We start from the raw sequence: 26732 nt of genomic DNA on the forward strand, positions 1-26732 counted from the left end.
CAAAACATCTGAACTAAACTCTTCCAAGTTTACAGGCTAGTGTGATCCTAGGCACAACTATGTGTAAGAAGTCACTGAGAGGAAGTCCTCTACAATAGAGGTTATTAGCCATCAATAAAGGTGTTAATCTACTTTTGCAGTATTAACAAACTTGATCTATCCCAAACTTTTCTTCAGGGGGACAAGCCAAATCATGGGATCCCTGCTTCAGTGGAAATAAGGTTAAGCACTTAATTCTTTAGCAAACTATTGTCTTCAGTCAGAGCAGAACTTGATCTTCAGCTTTTATTATTGCTAACCAGCCTTTAGAGAGACCATATTGATTGGGTACTGCAAACATAAGTTACAAGGACTGTGCACCATGAGGAAAAGTACAGCGCGGTTAGACTGTGTGTCCATGCACTTGATCACACCTTGGATCAATTAGGAGACAGAACACAAGACAAGCAGTTGTAATTATGGACAACAGGGATAACTATAAAAGATTACAGACAACTGCCTTCGTAATTTGCCCCTACTGTATTATTGTATATTATTTCTAAAAGAAACGCACTTGCAAACAGCATTTTCCACAATTACTTAGTGGGTGAAGAGCGAGATGGAGAAGCTGACAACCAGCACACCAAGTACTCCTACATATCCAACATTAACACTTGATGTTTCCTCTGAGGCAGATGAACCACTGCTGCTTTTACTATTATTTTCAGCACAGCATAGATTCCTCTGTATACAGGAACACAAATTCCTCTCCAGCACACACACAGATGAGTAACTAGAAAGTGATCTTAATTGCTACATAAATCACATGTGGCTACTTAGCATAGCCAAATACACGTCTGCATAGGAAGCGCTCTCCTCAAAACTGTCTGCAGTATTTCATCAACCTCACAAAAGAGCAAGTGCGCCAAAACAACGAAGGAAAGCAGCAATTACTCATCCCAAGTCAATTCATACCTGTCTACAGACACGTGTGGACTTTGTTACAGGCACCTAAACACATACAAAAGCTGGACAATATTGTAGTCAGGTAAGCACTGCACTGAAACTGGAGAGGATGACAGCTTCAGTCCCACCAGGGCACAACCCTAAAGTCTGTGGGACATGCTGGTTTTAAGACCTTTCCTGAATGCTGGTCTCAAAAAGTACAAATCTGTGTAGGTGGGTGGGTTGGGTTTTTTTTTTTTTTTTTTTTTTTTTTTTGGGGGGGGGTGGTTGGTGTGGGTTTGTGGGGGGTTTTTTGGGTTTGTTTGTTTTTTGGTTTTTTTGTTTTGTTTTTGGTTTTTTTTTTTTTTTTTTTTTTTTTTTACACACACACATATATATAATTATTTTTTTTTTAATGTGAGTGTATATAAGCACACATACATAAAAACCCTACTATTTCTACCTGGGAGGAAAGTGCAGTACATATTGAACAGCCTGGCCCAGCACACTGTCTGTGGAAGTCCCCAGGGCCTTAGCTGCCTGTCCATGAGGAGAGTTGAACAACAGAGACCTGTCACTCTCTCACTTCTCTCTTAGCGATGAGCTTGGCTTGGCTCACAAGTATACTGTCACAAGCAAACACTGCATTACAGATCTAGCACTTCATCCAAAATCCTCTGTTAATCAGTTTATTTGCAACTGTTAGTCCAACACTGGTGCCGCTGGCTTTTTACACAAGGGACAAACTGCAGTATCAGTTTTTACTTCAGTTTTTCTTCATAATTTTGCTCTTGCGGTGGCTAAATGTTAGCCAGCAAGAACCTCTTCCAAAATGGTTATTCTGATATTGTTCTTACACAGAGATCTACAGTTGAAATAAGAGATCGTGAAAATGGGGTACCAAATTCTCTCCTTCAGTAACTGTTTATGGGGTTTAAATCTCTAGTGTATTCAGAAGATCCTGAGCTCAGTTGCTCTACAGAGCACTTCCCTGAATTCACCAGACTCTTCAGTTAAAACAAAACTCCTTGCGTCTGCATGTCTATTCACATGTGTCTAAAGAAGCCTAAGCCTAAACATGTTGGACCATAAGGCTATAGGTGCCCAATACTTTCCGACTTCAGTGAAAGTTCAAAGCTCCAGCAGTTCTGCCCTTCTGCCTTTGCACTTAACGCCACAGGATTATCCCAACTCAATTACATCACTTAAATCACAAAACACTCATACATACTAGGTACTCCTGATCTTTCAAGTCAGAAGCCTAGCTGCTGTACTCCAACACTCAGATAGGTGAATCAAAGTCTTTTTTTATCCAAATAAAAGGAGAAAGAAAAAAATCCTGTGTTTATCTGGTGATATTCAAACAAATGTCAATAACAAAGCTAGTCATACATTGCTGGTGCTCCAAAAGTTTATGCTAACAGATATGCAACTGCCAGAGATACACCTAGTATAGTATTAATACAATAGAGTAAAGAAAAAAGTGGAAACTTAGGAGTCAGTCACCTAGTCTGAATACTACCTGCCACTATTGCTGCGTTCATGACACTTAAATTGCTGAATGTAACAGCACTCATTAGATGTTTTAGTGACTTGAACTCCTCTTGAGACAGTATGTTAAACTATCTCTCCTAAACTTGTTTCTTAAGTTTTTGTGTGCTAGGAGTTACTATTTCATATAGTTAAGTCCCCAAAATTTAAACTGATGATTCGAAGAACCAGCTGCAATGATAAACCAGTATACACCAATCAGTGTCCTCTGCAAAGCATGTAAATCTCATCTCACCTCCAGAGGCTGTCAGACACGAGGAGGGGACTCGGAGCTCACCCCAAAACAGCCACCGCACTCCTCCAAGCTACAGACGCACGCACACACACCACATCAGGCACTCCGAGAGACAAGTGAGGCAGAAACACAAAATAAGGACCACTAGTTTACTCCGACAGTGACATGGGCTTAAAATAGACACAATCTCTACCCCGCTTCATTCTTTCAACTCTTAACTTTCAAGTATTTCAGTTGTGACAATGTTTACCCCATAATATTCACTGACTGCCAAATGCATTTAAAACAAAAAAGAATGAAACATTACTGGATATTTTTAGGGTTTTTTTGGTGGTTTTTTGTTTTTTTGGGTTTTGTTGTTTTTTTTTTTTTTAAATAAGTTTCATGACTACACGTCAAACACAAACCTAAACTTTTTGGCTCCAAAGCAAGTCTATAATTAGAAACCTCATTTGTTCTGGTAGTCAGGAGAGCCATTTTCCCTGGGGAATGTTACTGAAAGGAAACCCAGGAAGAGTTGTAACGGCCAAAACATGAAACTTTATTAATAACGGACACTGGTAACACAAAGCCATCCTAACTAGACTTGAGCAGTTATAAATCGCATTTTACCCCTAGAAACTGTTTTCTTCCCAAATAAAATGCTTTTTTTGTCTCTCCTCCTCTCAATGAAATGCCTCGACCCACTGTGCAAATTCACATGGGAGAGACCTAAAAAAGGGCTTCTGCACCCAGAAGTTTGTCTACTTTCTCACAGTTGCACCAGCTCACCCATTTTAAAAAAAAAAAAAAAAAAAAAAGCGTGCTACACCTTTCCCGGCAAACCTCCTCTTCCGACAGTGGAATGAGAGATGGCTGGTGACCTTGCCAGGACAAGTTAGGGATGAGACTTTCACCCTCTGCCTTTTGCCTCTCCCCTTGATACCTCCTCTAATCTTTTATCTGCTTTCCATTTCCAGCTTTTTTATGAACTTCCTTTCTCACCCTCATTACCACACCTGCGAATCCACCGACGTGCGGAAAAGACGGCCACGAAAACAATGTAATGGCAGGGGACACCGGGTGAGGGTGCAGGGGAAGGAACTAAGATGGCAGGTCTGGAAGCTGTGAAGACCAAGACCAGTTAAGGGGAAGAGAGAGGGAGAAATCAAACTTCAGATGGGGAAGGGCCGCAGTTGACAGGGAGGCAATGATTATGTTTTCGGGTGCAGGAGGAAACCATGCATTTCTGGAAACTACCAATAGAAGCAACTGCATTTTTCTTGCAAGCACTTTTGAAGAGCCCTGTATGAAATGGTGAAAAACAGAGCATAAACACACAGTTGCTTTTTCCTTTAAAGAGAAGAGCAGTATCCAAGTGCCAAGCTTCATATCTCCAAGCAGAACTCTCTCACATTTTGTATGCAAACTATTCACAATGAAATGCTGAACACAAGCTGCAGGATTTGCCCTCTTCTAACAGCTGGGATCCATGATCTTCACAGCACCACCAGCTTTTGAAGCAGCGTTTCCCAAAGCACAGTGGTGTCCTCTCTCGCAGACTTCTCACGTGTATGGGCAGTTACAGAGACAGATCTCTCTCGTGTTTCTAACCATTATAGCTACAGGGACGGGGGACACTGAAATGCAGAGCAGGCAAAACCAAGCACAGGGATGTCCCCAAGCGTTTGCAGTGATCCTCAGGGAAGACAGGAGCTTAGCAAGGCTGGGAACTAACCTGCACACCAACCACAACACTTGAAAAGCCACTGTCCATCAAGCCACATGAGAAAGGAGAAGTATTGCGAGGATTTACATCAATCCTGTTCAAAGTGGGAGAATACAGGGAGCTGGCAAAGGGAAGTGCAGAAAACACACAGGAAGATGCGTATCCCTCCAACATACTGTAGGAGCAGGCATGACTGGTTTCACTTTTCCTGAAAGGATCGGGGTGGGCAGGAGGAAAGAGGGAGAGAAAAGGGTCAGCTTTCAAAAGTTTGCAAAACATCTTTTGGCATTTTATCTACAGGGAATGGACAATTTCCAAAGGCTTGATCATACAGAAGCATGGGTCTGATCTTGCAAAAGCCCATGCACATGGATAACTTTACCTCACATGAGTAGTCACACTGGCAGGACAAAAATATTTACAGTTCCTCCTTTTCCATGTATTAAATGAGTCATTGCAAACATGAAACAGGGCCACACTGAGCTTAATCTAGCCTCGAATACTTAAATTCTACAACAGTCACAGAAGATAAGAAACCTTAAATAAAGCTAAACTTCCATGAACAACCACACAGCATAAAGCAGCCTGCATTTTATGCACATTGCCCTCTGATTAAAGTATTTCTTGCTTAAGAAATTGCTTTGGGGCCACTGCGTGGCCCGAAAACACCATGCTGCCTGTCATATGCTATAATGGTTTTTATGCTTCAATTTTTTAGAAGTGGTAGAGAGAGAGGAAGAGACAAACCTTTAACCACCCTAGAGAAGATAAGCCCTTTTAGGCAAAGCCCAAAGGTACCCTCACAAGATTTTTACACCAAAATTGCTATCCGTCCATTAATCCTGTCTTAGCTGCAGAAACTGAGGTACATAAGCAAGCCCACCCCTGCCCCATTAAACAGAAAACAAAAATTCACACAGGTACTTAATTTCCTTTTTTCCTTCTTTTCTTTGGAAATTCATACAAAACAAGTCCAAACACTACTACTGAGTTTTTCTGCAGGCACAGCTGCAAGCCAAAAGCTCTAACCCATTTCTTCCCCACGAGAAAGGGGGCAGAAGGAGCTAAGACAGAGAGATAGAAGTAATTGCCAGCACTTAAGTCTTCTAAAAGAAAAAAAAAACAACCCACATTGCAAAACTTAATATCTGTATAGTTGAGAAAGACACAGAAACAATAACTAACAGCTCCCCTCTTTTCTCTTCGCTCAAGGGGACATAGTATGCATTTTTTGACTAAACCTCAAATACAAACCAAAAGTAACATCCTCATCCGTACAAAGAGGCTTATTATGATTGTTATTGCTGGAAGGGGAAACTCACTCTTACTGGCCACATGACTGTTGAAATCTACATTCAGCATTGTTTGGGGTTTTGTGTTGGGTTGGTTTTTTTTGTTTTTTTTTTTCTTTCCTCTATAACTCAGCAGCTCAGAGCAACTGGTAATAACTTTATGACTAGAAACATTTAGCTGAGCATTTCTGACGCTGCAGAGTCAGCAATACAGATGAATTTGTTCCAGGCTACTCAATACATACTTAAACACGTACCCTGCAGCACCACACTGCAGTATTCTTTTGGGAAACATTACTAAAGCACAGTATCAAATTCTAGGTTTTTTTTCCATCCCCCCTTGCTTGGAAATGTTAACATCACATACAGCAATTTATGTGTTTGCACAATTTACTACTTACACAACTAGTACTTAGTAAGACAACTCATACAACAGTGTTATAAAGACACACATATGTTTTTAGGCTCTGAATCAAGACCTGGGCCTTGTCACATCTTACACACAGCACTACACACAGCCTGACAGCAGCTAGGTATCTGCTCGCACAGTACCGTCACACCGCGGTCCTCCTCTGTAATGGCCAGGTGGCAGCCAACGCCAGCCAAATAGGTTAGCAGATGAAGTTCAAGGACACTCAGCAGGGCTTGCCAACTTCCACAGAGTCCCTCAGGTTAGTGGGAGGCTGAAACTCAAGATGGATAAGAAAAAGACGACCCTTGAGGAGGGGTGCAGCAAGATGCACCCTGGGGCAGCAGCCATGACCTGATAAAAAGCTGGTGCCAGCCTATTTGCACAAGGTGCCCAAGCTCAGGTGTAGGGAGAGGGTGTGCTCAGGCTCCCTGCCAAACTTTGCAAAGGAAACTGAAGCTCAAGAAAGCTCTGTGCACTTCCTTAAATGGGAACAGGAGTTTCCTGAGGGGCAGTTAGAGGGCTTAAGTTTTAAGCAAATCACAAACAGGGCACAACAGATGGAGAACCTCAGAGAAACAGAAACCAAGGTTGGCTTTCTGCAGCATAACATAGCCTAGAGGAACGGCTGTGGGCAATGAATGATGGGTCTTGACAATTCCCAGGGGTGGACCAGAGGGCACCCAAGGTACCCAGGCTTTGACAAGCAAGTTTATAACTAGATCTCCATAGCAGCAGTAATATCAACACCAAAGTCCAGCGGGGGAAAAAACACCCAAAGTTTGTACAAAGAAACAGGCGCTGAAGAGAGGGAAGCCACAGACACTGGTGGGAGCGGGGGAAGAAGAGCTAGCATAAACAAAACAGGCTCACTGGCTTATAGTTTCCTAAGATACAAAGCACCTCTAGAAAGAGATCCTGCGCTTTGGGAAGAGAAAAAATGAGAGGGGCTGGACTGCTTAGCTAAAGAAACATGAGGTTTACCCTATATGGTTTAATGACTGCTCTGGATCGGACAGGGACTGTTCCATTTTGTATCCCTAACGCAAGTTTTGCTCCTAGGGGCTGGTTTTGTCACGGCAAGGCTTCCTCAACACACCAACACTTCGCACTCCGCCTGCAGCCCTGGAGGTCCTCCACTGAAATTTCAATGCTGACCACAAACAGGGTCGGTTTTGGGTTTTTGCCTTGTTTTTAATCAGTTCTTCACTTCAAAGCCCACCTGCAGTTGATTTCCTGAGCTTGAATGCTTAAACCAAGACACTTAAACACTTCTGAGGGCCTTTCTCTGCCAACAAAACAGCTGAAGAGGCTGTCATTCATCTCGAAAGGAGCTCCGAGAGGAGTGAAGAGGCAGAGCCCGCCGTACCCCACCGGAGAGCTGCCAGCAGAGCCGATAGCAGGGCTGATAGCACGGTTACTCACCACAGAAACATGTGATTTTTGACCACATCCCCAGCCCGCCGGACTCTGGGAGTTCAGACTTGCCGTCTGGCTCCCTCAGGCCGGCTTCCGAGCGGAGCACGCCGGCGGGCTCTCGGAGCTGGCGGCGGCCCCTCCTCAGAGACCCTCGGCCGCCGCTCCAAGCCCGGGGAGGGAACCCCTTCCCCGCCGCCCCCTCCCCGCTCCGTCCCGGGGCCCGGGCGGCTCCCGTGGGGGAGGGGGGCGGCGGACACGTGGAGGCCGAGACCGGAGGGAGGGAGGGAGGGAGAGAGAGCGGCGGGGGGGTGGCGGCCCGGCCCGGCGGCAGCAGCCCTGCGGGGCGAGGCCGCCCCTCAGTCCCGCGCACGGCACTTACTTGCGGGGCGGCCCGGCTCTTGCCCGGCGGCCTCCTGAAGAAGGAGGTGCGGGCGGTGAAGAAGAACTCCTCGGACTCCTCCTCCTCCAGGCTGCTGTAGCCGCTGCTCATGCTGCTGGTCCAGGTCATCGGCGGCGGCTGCTGCTGCTGCTGCTGGGGCCGGGCGGCGGAGAGCACCGTCCCGGCCGCCGCATGGGGCCCCGCCGCTGCCGCTCCTCTCCCAGCGCCGCCGGCCCCGGGGCGCAGGAGGAGGAGGAGGAGCTGCGGCTCCGACGGCTCCGCTCCCTTCCTGCCCCACAAGTTTCCGCGCGCAGCGCCGCTCCGAGCCCCGCCCGCCCCGGGCAGCAGGTGAGGGGGCGGGGGCCGACCGCTTCCCGCCCCCGGGGGCCCGACACAGCGGCCCGGAGCGAGCGGGAGGGGGTCCCGCCGGCACGGCGAGCCCGGGTGCTGGGTGCCGCGGGGGGGGGGGGGCCGAGGCGGGAGATCAAAGCACGGGCGTGGGCTGGAGCTCCCCAGCCTCCCCCCGGCCGTGCGCTGGGACCTCAGCACCCCCTCGCTAATTACAAGCAACGAGGCAGCGGAGGGGGCGCTGGCTAGGGAAAGAGTTCCCGAACTTTTCCCCAATTATTACCTGGGTTCCCTCTCCTACGCGCCTTTAAGAACAAAGTTGTTAAAAAATAACCACTGGCAAAACAACCGCAAGCCGTTCCCGTGTTGTTCTTCTGGTAATCCTTGAATTTAAGCTTTGCAACCGGTAGCAATAACAACCTTGAATTCCCGCAGCTGCTGTGGGAGGCTGGCCCTGGCCTCTCCTCCCACGATCAGGCCCACGGACTATTAAATCAATGGAATCCATCGCCGCAGGATATAGCAAGGAGGGAGGCTTGTGAAGACTCAGCAGAGATTAGATATGTGTACAGATAGGAAAAATATCCAGAGCTGCAACTGGGAAACACGTTTCAAAGCACAAAGGTTCTGATAAGATGCAGGGCGTACATCAAACTCGTCAGTAATGGGGGAAATGACAGACAATGCTGGAAGGCCAAGTCACTCCGTAATTACCTGCTTCAGAGTTTCTCATGTCTTCCCTCAATTTATCTAGGGCTGGTCACTGTCACAGACAGGATACTGGGTTTAAGGTACGGCTTCCTAAGGCTACGCAGCTGCCCGAAAAAGCAGACTTGCCTTTCCTGCACGCCCTCAGCCCAGCATTCCTGCCGTCCCCTGTGCCACGGCAGTGGTCCCACGGGGGGAAGTGAGTCACATCGGCCACTCGCTGCTGAGCAAACCCCTGGAGACGGGGCTGGGGGGATCAGGAAGGAGGACAGGCTGCACCTTTCAGCAAGAGCACAACCTTAGATTAAACAGATTTGAAGCTGTGGGTTTACCAACCCACCGTCTAAGCCAATACATCGGTTCCCATGCTCTCACTACTTGGCCACAGATGTACCTGGGACACCATTAGCTGATGTCTCCTTTCCCTCTTCTCCTTCCCCATCTCACTGGCCCCTCACAAACTCCTCATCTGCTATGTGCGGCCGTTCCTACCCCCCTCCCCCCCCAAGTGGGGACTGGGGCTGTTTCTGCCAATTAGGTGCTCTTCCCACACCAGTATGCTGTACATATTGATTAAGTCACCTCAACACCAGCAAAACGACTCACACTGAGAACTAAATCCAGTTAATCAGTTTGGGAGGTGTTAAATCCTTACTTTCCCATCAGCTCTGATTCTCCCAGATTTTTGTATGAAGTGTGGCATCTGGCAGATTAGAAAGTTGCATAGCTTTTAAAAACAAATAATTGAGTCTAACAGTGTAGATGTGAATGTGTCAGATCTTGAGCCTACTTGTTGGCACTGTAAAGCCCCATGGTATTCAAGATAGCTTTAAGTTGAATGCCAAGTTACTTGAATGCAACTAAAATGTATTAAAATGCTTGCTTTAGACAAATGAGCTTTGTGTTACCTGGCTCGCCAAGACCAGCCCCATGCCAAAAGGAAGTCCCACCACAGATCTGCTGGGCTTGCCCCTGAACCTGTCCAAGACCCAGTAACAAAGCTTTTGGATAAAATGCCCCTGACCATGATCATGATTAACGTGAGGGATTTTAAGTGACTTGGGAGTGCTACAAAATGGGATTTGTGTTTTCAAACTACAAAGGTGGTTTTAAATGTTATCCGCTGGCACACTTGATGGACTCCCCAGCAACAAAAGGCACTGTGTGTATAGCTTGTTTGCTTGGCTGCAGCCTCAAACCTGATAGTGCATGGGTGGACCATCGAGCTGGAAAAGAGGATCATTGAGACAACAAGCTGCTGCAAGGGAGCTCGAGTCCATCTGTGCAAGATCAGTTGCAAGTCCTGGGCTCGAGTTTATCTGTTCTCTGGCAGCAAGGCATGGCATTCACCTTGTCTGTGTAGCATCATTTATATTGATAACACTGAAAGATTTACAGCATCGTTTTCTCCTGCTGCAAGAAAGAATGATGGAGAAAATATGTCTAAGTTCTTTTTTGATATGTCTTCCAATATGAGTTCACTCCTCAGCTACAGCTCTGTTTTTAAACCTACTAATTTTGACAGTGATTTTTTCCTTTGATTTTTAAGTTTTGACAGTGATTTTCTACTTTAATTTTTTTTTCAGACGTGACACTGAACCAAACAATTCACATGAAGGTACAAACAGATGTGATGCCTTTCCATGTTGACTTGCTTGGTGCTTGCAAATAACATATCCAAATCCCATCAAGTATTTTGCATGGCTAATATTTAAAGATCAGGTGGTGCATATTTTTAAGGTCTCTGTCCCCAGACAAGTACTTCTCAAACTGACTTCTTGATCCTACCTAGGTAAGATTCATCTAAGGCTCTTTGTTAGGTGCTGCATTGAAACCTCTACACTACCAGCCTTGCATTATTTTTCATTCATTCTGACAGGCTTCTTAAATAGTCAACCAAAAAAAAAAATAACACTGCATAATGAAAACAAAGACAGCCATGTCTCAAGATAAAGTTAGTAATAAGCTTGCTGAAAGCATACTTGTTCTTAAGGAGAATTATTGAAGCATTAGGTAAAAATAATGAAGTTAAAAGCCAAGGAATGTGGCACAGGAGAGAGATTTAAAACATAGACAAGCACTATGAGGCTCTCCATCAGTCCTTCCAAGAAATAATTCAATCCAGTGAGAAATGAAGCTGGCAATCAGTTACCATAGGATCACACAGTCAACTGGCAAGAAGAGGGAGATGCCTTTTTTTTTTAAATGAATAATTAAGTTCGAGTAGCAAGTAGTGCTACAAATGCACCTGTGAAGAAAAGCAGAATAAACTTTTTTTGTTTTTTATTAAAGCTTGATGACGCAGATAGAATTTCAGAATATTTTTAACCTATAGCCCACTCAAGCCAGTTAAAAGTGGTGACTCAAGTAACACAACCAAATATAGCAATGGGCACTCTGTGTTCCAAAGCAAGAGTCTCATGAATAAAATATTAATAAAAAGCAATCACAGGCAAAGATAACATGTGTGATACACAGTTGTTCGTTGTGTAGGGGGAAAAACAATATTTAAAATCACAGTCACATTCAAGGATAAAATTCAGCTTTAAATCACTTTGTGATTTTGGAGAGTCAGTTCAGAGAAATGCAACATCAAGCATAGCTTCCAGAAAAGTGGAAATGAAAGCTGAACTTCCTAAATGGCAAAACAGGTGTGAATAATTTTATGAATCTGGCAAGGATTAGGACTTTCAACTACCATAACTGAAATAACCCTTTGAACCAGACATTGAAATGCACAAAGGTGGACTGCTTCACAAGGTCCTGCAGCTTCATTTGTTTATTTGTATTAAAATATCACTTTATTGAAGTGATCACAATACCACCGGAAAGTATGGTTGAACAGGATTACAAGGGGTGCTTCAGTAAATTCATCCCCCCGCTCTGAAGAAGAGCCAAGGACTTGACACCATCCCTAACAGACCTTTAGCTAACCCATTCCTGAAACACAGTTCTGTAGCATGGCACCTCCCCTATGGGTCAACCCTTCCAGTGTTTAAGCTATTTATTTATTGAGTTAGAAAGTTTTTCTTAACATCCCATTTTAAAACCTTAATCTTGCCCATTTGCTCCTTAGCAAAAGAAAGAGAGGGAGAACAGTCCATCGCTGTTTTTTTTTATACCTTTTGGGTATTTGAGGACTCTTTTTGTTCCCCCCATTTCTTCTGCTTCCCAGACTAAACAAAGGGACAACTGACAAAACATCCTATAGAGTTTACATTAACTCCATCAGCAACTGCATGATGTTTACATGTTTCTAAAACATCTCCTTGGCCCTCTGACATAGAACTGGGAGGACTCATTAAAATGGGAAAGCTGCTAAACATTCACTCTGCCAGTACTGCTGCTTTGAGCCCTGGGACCAAGATGCTCACTTCTGCACACAGGCCTTGGTCTTTTCTCCATATTTTTGCTGGACTACATCAAAAGGCACTGGGTCAAAGGAGGAGGAAAGCTAAAAGCAAGATAGGGCATGGGCTTGGAGAGTCCTGTAGCATTTAAGACTGCATTTCTTTTAAGATAAAAACAGTAATGTGGAGATCTCAAGAGAAGAGTCTACAGATTCCTCCTTTCCTGCCTCCCCTGACTTCAGTCCCCCCCAGGTGAAACCCTGCAAGGGTGCTTGCATGCTCCGGCAAGCAGGACCTGTGGTGGTCCGGCAGCCGCAGGCAGCAGCCTCCGGCTGGGTGGGAGCAGTGAAGGGAAGCAGGACGTGGGCTGTGGGAGGGAAAGGGTCAGCGCAAGGACCGTACTTCCTCAACCCCCCCCAAACATGCATTAGTATCCCCTCAGTTTCACCAGTGTTTTGCAGGAAGAGTTTCATTAACAAACTTAGCAGTATTTATAACCGCTACAAATTTGCAAGATGCCCCCAGCCCCTGGCTGCTTCAGGAACCCTTTTGGTCACTTTTGGAGTCATGCGGGTCTCCCTCTCATTTTCTGCCTTCACATGTCTTTGCAAGCCCTGGCCCTGATCCTCTAAAGGCTTGACCATGGACATAGCTATATCAATGATTAGTCCCTATGGGACATATGGACATACTAAATCTTAAGATATGTTTAGGACTGAAATCCAAAAGGGTTCCTACCTAATAGCACCTTGGATTTGGCTTCTTTGTAACATATTTACAGGGAAATATAATTATTCCATGATGTTCATTATGTAAATTCTGGCTGTATAACAAAGACTACCCAAAAACAAGTTGCAGAGGAAGGAAAACAGTTTGTAACAGACCGTCCCTTTAAAATCAGAATAAATAATTCCGAAATCATGTGTGTTTAGTTTTTACTACATTCCAGCTGAAAACAGTGGTAATTTCAAATGATCAAAGCAAAGCAATAAAGTTGAAATACAACGAACACAGAACATCCACTCAGGCCTGTAGTTTCCTTACACCAGTAAACTTTCTGTTTACTCATTTCTCTCATTTGTCTTGAATTAATAGCTCAGGTCTGTTTAGTACCACTGGCAGCAATGACAATTACCCTTTGATTCATACTCAGCGACTTGTTAATTCAAACAAGGTCATTCCAGCCACACAGGCACGAGTGCAGACCGAAAACAAACAGGAGCCAGCTAAACAGCCTCTCTCCATCTCCTAGTGAAGAAATGCCATAGGGACATGTGCTTGCTATGGCAGATACAACCTTAGTATTGTCAGGAATCCTTTTCCGGCTCCTCAAATTCTTAATTCTGCCCAACCCTAAGCCCCCTTGGTGCAACTCTTTCCTCCAAAATCCTCAAAATGAAAGGGATACCTGGAAACTAAAAATAACCCATGTAATCACTTTCTTACTCACATGGTCACACACATGCAGTCACGCACCAAATCTGTGATCTTCATCTACCACACTTGGACTTGTCAGAAGATCCAGAGATCTTGCAGAACTCAGAGCAAGTTCACCTCCCCCATGCCGTCTAGGGGTTGTGCTCGGAGACCAGCACAGTCAGACCTACATTATTTTGAAGGGGGATAGAAAGGGGATGGAGCGAGGAGATTGCACTTGTCTCCTTTTTGATGATGCTGCATATATGTGGCACCTACCCACATGCACAGTCTTACTGAAATCAATAGAGCTACTCATAATTTTAAACATGCACATGGTTTGGAGGATGGGGGGCTTTATCTTGGTTGCTACCTAAAGCTATAAAGATAAAACTGTACCTTCCTGACAGTTTTGGAATTACCATCATCTTTGGGTTAGTTTCCGAGAATATTCAAGAAATACCCCTTTTTATCTCAAAAAGATGCGTGTTGTCAATCCAGCTTTGCAAGATGACTCAAGATTGGCCAGCGTAAGACTACAAATACAACCTTCTCCAAGTGAGTATTTCTGCAGTTTGAAGACACTGCCACGGAGTCTGGCCTTGTCGTGTGGTGCAAGCACCAACCTTCCCACATCCTGCCCTGCCCCAAAGCCCACCAGGACCAACTGAAAGACTCCCATTGCCTTTGAAAGGATTTTGATAAAGCTCACAAAGCTACCCTCTGCTGTACTTGTGTGCATTTTTCTTTCAGGTTATTTGCACCCCAGTTAGGCAGAAGTGGTCTCCAAAACAGACACATTTGCTAGTAATTTTCCTTTCTTGCTCTCCTGTTGACTATAAACTGCATTATTAAACAGGTGCTTTCTTGTCACAGATATGAAAAGGTAGATTTTATAACACAAATGATGAACAAATATTTCCTATGTCTGTCATACATTTAATCAGAGGGTTTCAGAGCTGTACAAATGTACCAAAGTGAGTCTTGCTCTGCCCCTCACTCTCATTTCAAAGGCTGGATTTCCATGGCACAGACAGATCAGTGGATGTGCCAGTAGCAGTTAGGAGTTCAAAGCTGAGAGCCATGTTACATCTGGCAATCCGTTCCCTGCAGCAATGGCCTTTTTAGCTTATGTTGTAGCCAGCCCTAACAATGCCAGATCACAAGTCTGTCAGCAAGCAGATGTAGCCCAGAAGCCCTGACTCAATAAACAGGTGAAGAATTCATCCTTACTCGCACAGTCCCATTGATGTGAATAGTCAGACGTAAGTATATGCTAAGGTTGGCGTAGGGGAAGCTCAGAGGCCTGGGAGTGCTGTCATCTAATTCTCTGTAAGCACCCACACCTTGCCAGGGTAAGCAGTAGAGCTACTATATGAGAAAATATAATTTTAAGGAAATATTCTATAATAAAGTGTACAAAACCCAGATATTCTCCTACTTTTAATTCTGTTCCTAATTGCTAACAGTCTGTAAAAATGCTCGGGGCAGTAAAACTAACTAGGACCTTCTGTTTTAAGTATAGAAACCACAACTGTGGAAGCTCAGCATGCTTTGTGGATACCACGAAAATGTGAGCCCTAATGTGCTGTAGCTGCAATCTGATTCCCAGCATCTGTCCCCAAACTGGTGAATTGGTGGGGGAAGGGGCCTTCTGGTCAGGGAATCACGTCCACATTGTCATTTCCTAGACAAAGAACAAGAAATTGTCCTGTCATACTGTGTACGAGATGACATTTTGCTCTGTTTAATAAGTCTGATTGTGATAGATAGTAGAAACTCCCTAGAAACTGTCCGCACAAGTTTAGCACTTTCTAGTAAATCATCCTGACAATAGTCCATGAAGACAGCCATCCCAGAAAGACAGTGCTGTTTGACAGGACAACAGTTCTGACTTGTTGCTGAAATGCCTGTCTAATCCATCCAGTCCACCCTTAGCTGGAAAAATCTGAAAAAATTAGCATCGAAGTGCAGTGGCCTATGCCTGCTTAGCCAGCCTTGCCAGCTGAAATGCTGGGGGTTGCAGCAGGGCAGCCCTGCTTGCGTGTTCGTGCCTGCCCACTTGCTCCCCAGCTTGCAAGCCCAGCAGGCTAGGGAGGAGCTGCCAGCTGCTAATGCAAGGTAATTAATTTTCAACTCCCCTGTACTTCTTCAGTGGTGCATAAGATGAACATTTTTCACGTTTGCAGTAGGATGTGACCACCTTTGAAAATTCTGCCCTGAATCAGGCTTTCTTTTAGCTAAATCTCACTAACTCCTTTCACATTTGCTCTGTGTCCCCTTCATTGGCCCAAGAGCTTCCTGATTCCCACCTTTGCTGTCATGCTTTTCCTCCCCCACTGTGAGAGCACTGGTGCAGGGGGTAAAAAAGTAGGACAATTTAAAGAAGAGACAGGAGTGTGGGGAGTGGAAAAAAACAGAACTGAGAAATAGGCAAATCAGCAAAGTAAAAACCGAAGGAAAAAGGTAATATTTTTAAATAAGAATCAGATTTTTCTTTCCAGAATTCCTGAAAATCCCAAAACAAACGACCAGGGAGATTTCTGGGTGGAAAAAGAGCACATGTCTAGGAAAGCTGAGATGTATGTTTCTAATTTTGAAGGAAGATTTAGAGAAAAAATATACTGAAAAATTAGAAAGGAAAATGATGGGTAAAGTACTCTATGTGAAAGGGCAGCTAAAGAAAGCATATGTATCATGGCTGAGAAGATACTGGAGAACTAGAAAAGAGAAAACAAAAAAAAGAAAATATGGTTCTTCTTTTTTTCTTTCAAAATTGTGGAATGATGTACACGCAGCATCTCAAATCCTCAATTTAGGAGATTTAAAGTCGGCCTCCTGGCTGCACATATGGAGGGGAAGAGGAAGGGAGGGAGTGGACGCCTTACATCATGAGAAGTCCAGCAGAGCTACAGACCGCACAGGGCTGTAGCCTTGTCAGAGGCGTCCTGCTTCTGTACAGCTCTTGCTCTCCTCTGCTTATATTTTATCAATCAGATGTAGTGACAGCACTTTGGGGAAAAAAAGAGATGACCAGAGGGGGAAAAAAAAGCAACCTTTGCACTTAGATGCAGCAGGAGCACCATCCCACCCCGAGGGAAAGAAGCTATTTATGCCTCCGCCTGCTGCCACGTCTGTCTGGTCCTGCGATGGGTGAGAAGGTCAGAGCCCGAGACCTGCGCTGATGCAGGGAAGTGGAGGTTACTTATTTTTATGTTTCATTAATGGAAAAAACCCTGATGTTATGAGAAATAAAACACAAAGGGGATATATTTGGGTCTCAAAGGCATCTACTTGTAAGCTGGGTAATGCCTGTTTCATGACTGGCTGCCTCAAGCTTAACATGTTCCCCCAGCCCTGCATGCAGGGTATGACCAAGACCCTCGTTACCTCCTCTAGCCTGCAGCATAGGTCAGACATGGTTCAGTATTCAGATCACAAAGGAAACTGTAAATCTGGCATTTGATATACTTTTGTCTATTTGTTATAGATAGCCTTTTATACATAACATGTATATGACCTGGAATTTATAAGACTTGGACATACACTGCCAAATAATTCAGCTTCCCAGCTTAGTTCGAGGGTCTGGTGCTGTGATAGTCTTATTTTACATGTTAGTTCATTTCTGGGACCTCTTTTACAGCAAATTAGTGCATTTCCTTCAAAACAAACCTCAGAGGTGCTTCCAGGGGTAGTTAGCACCAGAAATCACACCATCCTAGCAGCATGGACCCCCCAGCCTTCCTCTGCTCTTCACCAGCCTCTCACACTATCCCAGCCAGCGCCGCCCCCTCAGCCTCCCCTCATGTTTTCCAGGCAATTTGAACCGGTAAAACACGCACGCCATGTCTTGAGTCCACGGGTATGGGGGTGTAGGACACAGCCTGCTCTGAGAAATGTGGACCTGAGCTGCTTTGCGCTGCCTGGCCTGAGGCCAGGGGTCACTCCCTGGGATGGAGGCCTTTGGCCACAGAGACAGTCACGGCTGGCTCAGAAGCTGTGCTGCATCTACTCATTATTTTTCAGTCTTAACTTTAAAAGCAAAATAATTATTTTAATTTTACAGTCATTGCTTATGTTCACATTGTTTATAATGTTGCTTGTTTTCTAAAAACAAGTTTCTAAAACTTGTTTCTAAACTTGTTTTCTAAAATCAGGAAAAAAACCCTATTCTTAGAAAATTCTTTTATTTTACTAAGCTTGCATGATTACTCTTCCCTGTGATTTGAAAAGGGAGGATCTGAGATTTTAATGCTGTTATCATCTGGATGGAGAGAAATGGTGGAAGAACATGCAAAAAGAGGTTTTACACTGCAGAGCTTTTAATATGAAATTTTACCAGCTGTGGGACATAGCAAATTGTAGAGAGATCCTACAGAAACAATGTCTCTGGTATTTTCCCACCGCAGCAATGTCCAAACTCTGATGCCATGGCTGTAGATTGATTTTTTAAGGCTTTAAAGAGGTGTAAACTCTGAACTTCTGGAAACCGAACTAGTTGTAAAGTAAGCAAGACTGTTATAAGATTGCTTGTCATTGTTATCCAGTCCTTTTTCTTCAGACATGGCCACAGACTCACTGCACAGAAGCACTATTTACATACCGCTGTTTGAGAAGGCAGGCGGGTTTAAGTTAGGCACGTGCACAGGGGTGTTCGTTATACAAGAACGGTCTGTATTTGAGCACTGCCTCGCCAGCATGATCTGCGCTTTACAGAAACTTGGTTAAAAATCACAGAAAATGGTACATCCAAAGGAGAAGCTGGGGGAAGGGGAGGACGCGAAGCAGATGTGTCTAACTCAGGCTGTTTTACAAGCTATGACTCCAGCATTCAGTACCAAGCATATGCTATATTTTCTACTTGAAAGCTGACTGCCACTTCAAATGAAAATGGTTTTGTATGTGCTGCACCATAAAATTACACAGACACAGAGGTCCACACTAACTAGCTGTTTACCTCTATGCTTCTACCACAGCACATAAGTTATAATCGGAGGAAGGAAACTCCTAGGAGATCTGAAGGCTTTAATTGTTTCAGCGTGCAGATGGTTTGCATTACAGCAAATCGACACAGCTCAAGGTCAATTCATAGTTCAGCAATAGCTGCTTCAGCAAGTGAATTTAGTTTGTTTACGCCTCTTCTGGGGAAGATTTAACTGCTTTGTTACTTATTTTATAGATATTTCTAGGCTTAAGAAACATTGCAACAGGTGAAACAGGAGGAGCGTAGGTTGCCACAGCCATTTCCTTCATGTCTGGTACTAAGCAATTTTTAGAGCAGCTAAATATAGCTGTTTCCCCACAACATTTGAACACTTTGTTCCGACATGTTCTCTTTTCTGTCACTGACATAAAAATGCTCTCTCACAGACTCACGAAGACATCTCCTGCAACTCCGATTTTCTTTGCTATGTTGAGATGTGCCATGGCAACTGCTGCACCTAGAGACTGAGGTCTGACACAAGTAGTTACTTTTGCCCTTAGCCATCAGTCTGAGCTGCCCCTCTCCCAAAGGTTCCCAGTCCTTCTACACAGGCGGCTCAGCTGTTCGTGAAGCAGCTGCTGAACTGCCTCAATTTAGGGCTTAGATGGTTAGGATAAACTGGAACCAATTTCGATTTTTTTTTTTTTTTTTTAATAGCACCAGGCTGAAATCTGCCACAGTACAGCAGCTGCTTCATCAGCTGAGCCATCCCTTCAGGCGAAATGGAGCTCCCCAAGAGGAAAACAGGCTGGGCACCAGGGCAGTGGGGGACTACTGTAGCGATACCAAGGTAAGATGTCACTGGTCAGAGGTTGGAAAGCTCCATGTAGGAGAGGAACACAAAGCACTCTGGGGCACAAAGCACCAGCCTGCGTGAGCCACATCACTTTCTTCTGTGCCATCTACCAACTGGATCCCAGATCTGTTTGGGTAGCTGCCACAACAAAGGCAATCCCACCAATGCCAACTGTTAAAAAACTGCATCCAGCAAAAACAGTGCATGATTTTTGTTTTAAAAGGGATGGTCTTTGTTCCTGTCCGGGTTTTGGCTGGGATAGAGTTAATTTTCTTTCTAGTAGCTGGTATAGTGTTATGTTTTGGATTTAGTATGAGAATAATGTTGATAACACACTGATGTTTTCAGTTGTTGCTAAGTAGTCTTTAGACTAAGTCAAGGACTTTTCAGCTTCTCATGCCCAGCCAGCAAGAAGGCTGGAGGGGAGCAAGAAGCTGGGAGGGGACACAGCCAGGACAGCTGACCCAAACTGGCCAAAGGGATATTCCATACCACGTGACATCATGCCCATTATATAAATGGGGGGGAGTTGGCCTGGGGGGGGATCGCTGCTCAGGAACTAACTGGGCAGCGGTCAGCGAGCGGTGAGCAATTGCATTGTGCATCACTTGTTTTGTATATTCCAATTCTTTTATTATTATTGTCATTTTATTATTGTTATTATCATCATTATTAGTTTCTTCCTTTCTGTTCTATTAAACTGTTCTTATCTCAACCCACGAGTTTAATTTTTTTCCCAATTCCCTCCCCCACCCCACTGGGTGGGGGGGAAGTGAGTGAGCAGCTGCGTGCTGCTTTGTTGCTGGCTGGGGTTAAACCACAACAGTTCCTCACACCTTGTCTTTGAGTTCTGCTGATCAGTGCTTATTCCCATCAGTCATATGCTGTCTCCATCATTTACCCTCTACCTCTTGTCCCGCAGGGACAATACCAGACCCCCACACAATCGTGGGGCAGTACCATGTTTTCCCATCTGCACTCAGTGTCTGGAGTGCCAGACCTAGAGAGAAACCACAGCAATGCATTGCCAAGAGAGATTACGTTCATGTGACTCAACAGAGGTACAGATGTGTCCGTATGTCCATATGTGCAGGTAATTTAACACTGTGGGTGCTCCTCCCCTCCCCTGACATGCGACCAAATTAGCAGAGTCACAGGATAATTGAAAGATGGGTTGTACCTCAAGGTCAGAAAGTAATCAGTGAATTTGCAGTCTACTTGCAGACCTCAAAATGTGTCAGAAATGTCAATGAATGTAACATCACAGCACAACAATACTAAAAAGCTCATGCTCTTTGCTGTATGCATTAGGGCATCTACCTTTATTTTGTTTGGGCCTGAGTCTTTTTAAAAACTATCTGTTTCAAAGACCTGTTTTTAAATTAGGAAAACTCTGCAAAACTTTTTAAAAGAGGCTTGTGGCAGGGCTATGAGGATTTGAAAGAGAGAGGCACACCAATGCTGTGAGCCATACCTAAGAATTTCACATCCACGTCCTGGAAGCAATCTCCTGTGCTCAGCTGTTCTTGAAGTGGCCTTAACATCTGCTTTGGCATCTGCTCTTTCGGTAGGATGTGCCTCTATGTGCTTTGCTGCTTTCAAAGGCCTGCTGGCTATTGCCTAGGCCGGCTGGCAGTGATCACCACTGCTCTGCGGTCGGGCAGATACCCTTAAAAGGAAAGGCAATGATTCGCCCCGCTCCTCGGTGGGAGTCCGGTAGGCACACCCACCACTGTAAATCTGTAATCCAGCTTTACTGGGTCCATTTAAAACAACTTTGGGAAGCAAAAGGCAGCCTGAGCTTTAAGTCTAATTCTTCGTATAGATAATAAGCTGAGATGTCTTTACAGGACAGCGTGTAAAATTCGCCTAGCTCCTAACTTGGACAAGAGGCTGCAGGCATCTGGGCCAGAAGGCATGTGGCTGCCAAAATGAAGCAGGCGGCTGGAAGCAGAGCAAACTGCCGCCATCAGCCCTGCCAAGAGATTCTGCAGGTCAGCTATTGAAATGATTTGCACATCAGCATATTTCAGATTTCAAATGCAGCCTTTTCCAAAAGACCCCAGCAAGAGCGTTTGTAAAGAAGGGGCTGTTCTCGTAGGAAAGCGATTTCCTAAAGAATCCATTTCCTTACTCAAACACCAGAAAGGTGGAAGGTTTTCCTAAAACTGGCACCTAGGGCATATCTGTGACATGGAGATAATTACTGGAAGTAACCAGTGAAACTGCCAAATCTGACTGCAGCAGAACTGCCAGAGATTTTTTCCTTCTTACTGGCAGCCAAAAAACACAGGTGACTTAAAAGAAATGAAAGTGTGGGGAAGAGTGTGGAATGACCAGGAAAGACTGCTCCTACACACAGCGCTTTAGCACAGTCTAGAGGACTTGTCTACGAAATGCTGCCAGCCGTTGGACCATGGCCAACTCATCTGAAAATTCGGGTAGCCTGGGGGTGGGTGGGATGGAGGCATGCACACTTCCCTTGCATCAGAGGCCCTGTGTCTGCTAACCTCTCTTTCTGGCTCGGGACGCGGGGCAGTTCCTGTCCCCAGCTCTGGGACATGCTGTGCTGACTCCCCAGCAGGCAATCTCAGTCCAAAGAAGGCCTAAAACTGCGGTTGAGGACACTTTAAAGAAAAAAGAAGATGGTTAATAGAAGTTTACAAACTGTTTGTGAAACTGGATCCGTTTGCTGCAAAACTCTGCTCTCACTGACTCCCCTGGACCCTACATCTCCTTTTTCAATGTCTAACCCAATGCAATGATTCTCAAACCCAAGGGTGGGGCTGCCCTGGGAGGTCCAGACTGTGTGATGGGAGACAGAGGGAGACAAGAACAAAAAATCCAGATGGCTCGTGTCAGCCCCTCTTGTCCCTTTTCTGTTCCTCTCTTCCTCTTTCTCTACCAGTGAAGGTCTCCCCTCTCTCCAGCCCCACCATGGGGGATGCGCACATGGGACGAGCAACTCCTGCATAGGGCAGAAGGACCTGGCAGCAAGGGGGTGAAGCCCGGTGGCTCGGGGGGTGCAGGTTGATCCAGGGGAAGCTGTGGGAGCTGTGAGGCCTGGCACAGCTCAGGAGGTTCCTGCTGGGAGGCAGAGCGCAGGATCTCAGAAAGAGGGTTCAGCCAAAGGAGAGGAGCCTCAATCTACCCCCAGAAAGTAACATTAAGGGCATTTCTCAGACAGACAGCAGCTGCCCAATTACAACTGGAAATACGGATTCTATCTATTTCCTTGTATTCCTTGTATTCATTCACTCCAACAAATTGTTCCTGTCTCTAGCTATATCTGTTAATTGTGGGGGAAAGAATATAAAGAACTCAGTAAAATCATAGTTCACAAATGCAGCTGTCAGAGATTTTACTCCTTCCACTCTCTCATACTGAGTTACCTCTGAATTTACCCTATCTGTAACCCTCAATCATAAGAATTCAGCCTTGCTTTCCTTCCCCAGATTACAGATTCTGTAACAAATTCAGGAATATTCATAGCAGTTACAGGTAAAGCATAAAGAAGAAACAATCAAGTTCTCAGAATGTAACTCTGTGCCACACAGCGCATTTATTCGCCTATAATATTTTGCAACAAAGAGCTCACCCTCAATGCGACTATGAGCAGCAGATAAGCAAGGAACTTTATTCACAGTGTCACCATTTCCAAAAACTTCTTCCACTTCTGACTCCCCAGACTGAGACATATTTGAGGTAGAACAAAACAGCAGGTTTGCATACCGTGGGCACCTCCCTCCCCTAGAAGAAGGAAGAAAAGAAAGCTGGAGGCGAGAGACTAAAAATTAAATCAGCACATCTGAAAACCAAGGCCAAATTGACTTGCTGAAGGCCATATCTAATCAGTCATTAGCAGAGCAAGGACTGCAAATCTGGCTTCCTCAGTCCCAGTTTCATGCTCTAATTCCTACCTCCAACAAATTGCTTTATAATAATCATAAGACCTTACTGATTAGTCATATATGCAGATAAGGAAATCTCTCTCCAAGGTTATTGCAAAGGAAAATACTAGTCAGGATGGCAAAAGGAAGGTCGAGGGGAGAGAACAGTGCAAATGGAAAACTCAGAGTGGGGCGTGGACTGAGCAATGTTCCTCTAAACAGAAGTTTAGGAGTACTTGGAAATGTAAAAGTAGTGGTCAGCCTTGCTAAATACAGGTCTTCCTTCCCCAGAGAATAATGTTGCAGAACTGCCTGATAAGGTCATTATGATAGAAAAGCTTAGTGAAATCAAATCAAGACAACACAGTTTTATCCTGAAGTCAGCTAGGTGACGTCAGCCCCAGGCAGGATGCAAGGTGCTGACCTCATCCTGCTGCCCCATGGTAACTATCACCATGCTTTGTTTTCACTTAGGGTTGTAAAGCAAAATAATCAATGATATTTATCTTGCTGTAACCAAACACTCTGTCAGAGAAGATAAAGCCTTAAAAGGGGACTGACCATGGCTATACACACACTTGCAAGGACTGGCAGAGAAAGAGATGGAGAAGCATAGGATATGATTTAGGCAAAGCAAATACTTTTATCCAGTTATCCAGCTGACTGCAGCACATCAGTAGGCAAAATACCTGAAATGGGCATCTGCAGCTCTCCATTGGTCCACAGGACTAGTTCTAATGTATGTGCTTGAAGACCTCTTGGGGTCCCATGATGAAAGTTTTCTTCTCATAGGTAAAGAGAAGATGACTTTTTCCATTTTCTCTAGGGATTATCCACAAAGGGCAGGCATCCAAAGACCTGCCTAGTTTATCTTCTTGGGGCACCGTCCAGCATCCAAGCAGCATGGCTCCATCATCATCTGGGCCAGGAGCTGATCCAAAACTCATCCTTAGGAGAGGCCTCTTGATTAAGAGCTGGGTCACAGTAAAAGAGAAGTGGCTGGAGGATTCAGGACGCTGTATATATTTTATAGGGAAAACAACACACCGCTCCACCTTGCAGCCTCCTCACTTTATGAACAGGATCCTGGCTTTGCAGGTGGTCCAAATATGAATGGAGATGGGAAGTGAAATGGAAGCGGCTGCATCCCCCAGTCTGTATGCACACAGAGGAAACAGTTGTGTAGGCTTCTCTGTGTCAGTGTCCTAGTTTCAGCTGGAATAGAGTTAACTGTCTTCCTAGTAGCTGGTACGGTGCTATGTTTTGAGTTCAGTATGAGAAGAATGTTGATAACACCGATGTTTTCAGTTGCTGCTAGTAGTGTTTAGACTAATGTCAAGGATTTTTCAGCTTCTCATGCCCAGCCAGCGAGAAAGCTGGAGGGGCACAAGAAGTTGGCACAGGACACAGCCAGGGCAGCTGACCCAAAGTGGCCAACAGGGTATTCCATACCATGTGACGTCCCATCCAGTATAGGAACTGGGAAGTGGGGGCGGGGAATCGCTGCTCGGGGACTAGCTGGGTGCCGGTCGGTGGGTGGTGAGCAATTACACTGCGCATCATTTGTACATTCCAATCCTTTCATTATTGCTGTTGTCATTTTATTAGTGTTATCATTATCATTATTCGTTTCTTCTTTTCTGTTCTATTAAACTGTTCTTATCTCAACCCGTGGATTTGCTTCTTTTCCCGATTTTCTCCCCCATCCCACTGGGTGGGGGGGGAGTGAGTGAGCGGCTGCGTGGTGCTTAGTTGCTGGCTGGGGTTAAACCACGACAGTCAGTCCAGCTGAAACATGCCTGCACATTACATGCAAAATGTTTTCTGAGACAATATACAGAAGATATGCTTAATAAAAGATGTTTCAATGAACAATTACTTTACTTGCTAAGTATGTCAAACCTCTCAAATCGTCTTCCTTTTTTCTGCCATGTAATATGTGAATTTCTTTTCTTGGCAAGCCAAAACAGATGTAGATACAAAATAAACAAAAGTCATAAGAAATCTAAAGGTCACAGGTGAAAGGGGATCAAGATGCAAAACTACCTCTGGAAAAAAATCTCATCTGGAATATCACAACCATAATGGAAGGTGTATGTCTTGAATGAAGTGATGAAGGGAATTATCTCATTTTTGAAAGGGTTGTTATATCACTTGTGAAATAAACATTCACAGAAATAAAAAAAATTAATAACTGATCACCAGCATATTCTTTGTAGAGCAAACCAGATCTAAAAAGCTTGTAGGAGTCCACATTTTGTTGCTTTGTCTCTGTGTTCAGAAGAAACAACACAATAGCCTTTTGTATATGGGCAGCTTCTTTTGCTTGGCAGTAAAGGATCAGAAGGTCACAGGAACCAGAGGTGCAAGGTCCCCACTGGGACCGATGCTGCAGGAATGGAGGCTTACAATAACTTAAAAAGGGAGAAGGAAACACGACAAAGTGACTGTTGCTCAAGATCTCCCAAAAGTGCTGTGAGAACCCAGTATGTTTTGATCCTGGAAAGCCAGCTACTTCTTTACGCTTTGGGTAGGAACAAGAGGACTACTCCCAGAAGTATAACTAGTATGACTTCATTGGCATTGCTTTTAAATGACATATGACTGGTGACAGTTTCCTCCTTCCCAGTAAGTATATTGACGCATTAACACTTAATCCGTCACTGAATTTTTACGCACTTAGACACACTATTTGCAATAGAGTCAATGGGGAATATCTAAGTTCTTATCCACACTTGCCATGGAACAGACCGACATGAGACAACACACAGAAGAATGCAGCTTCACTGTAGAATGAGATTCCTGGGAGAAGAGCAACTGCCACGCAGCACACATGGAGCTGGTGAGAAACCAGGTTCACGCAAACAGGCAGCCTCCTCTGCATCAAGGAAAAGTCTGGAGGACAGCTTTTAGGCAGCATCCCCAGTTAGAGGAAGCCGTGAATCAGTAAGGAAGAATGCTACCTCCTGTTGTTTGATTCCTACTCTCTGGGAAACAAGACTTTACATTCCTGTAAGATAAACAGGACTGCATCAGAACAACATAGGGCTCTGTTCTCTACCTGTTTTCCTAACAGCTGTCTGTGGAGCTGCTGGTTGGCAAGCTACTTGGATCAAAGACTGGGAACAAATATTTTCCTATCTTCACCCAGCAATGTTATCATTAAAAATAATCAAAAACCGCTCCCCACCTTCCTTCCCCACCAGGGAAGGTTTTGCATCATGCCCTTCCTGCAGTGAGTCAAAAGGCAGCAGCAATCTCTTCTCTGTACATTTCCAACAGCTGCTAACGCCATAAGTCAACAAAAGAAGCCCGATACTGTA

At 44.8% G+C, this 26732-nt stretch overlaps 1 protein-coding gene across 5 annotated transcripts in view; it reads right to left on the bottom strand.

The window, feature by feature from the left end:
* Positions 1-26732, bottom strand: part of RASSF3 (Ras association domain family member 3) — a 116197-nt gene that overhangs the window by 45609 nt on the left and 43856 nt on the right. The window contains exon 1 of one of the 5 annotated variants that reach the window (XM_030003032.2): positions 7918-8168. The exons of the other annotated variants lie outside the window; for them this stretch is intronic. Within the exon in view, the coding sequence (XP_029858892.1) occupies positions 7918-8046 (129 nt within the window). The 5' untranslated portion in view covers positions 8047-8168. Of the gene's footprint in view, positions 1-7917; positions 8169-26732 lie in introns of those variants that run through there. 5 annotated transcript variants of the gene reach the window in all.

The sequence above is a fragment of the Aquila chrysaetos genome, chromosome 26 (assembly GCF_900496995.4).
Source record: "Aquila chrysaetos chrysaetos chromosome 26, bAquChr1.4, whole genome shotgun sequence".
Classification (NCBI taxonomy): Eukaryota; Metazoa; Chordata; class Aves; order Accipitriformes; family Accipitridae; genus Aquila; species Aquila chrysaetos.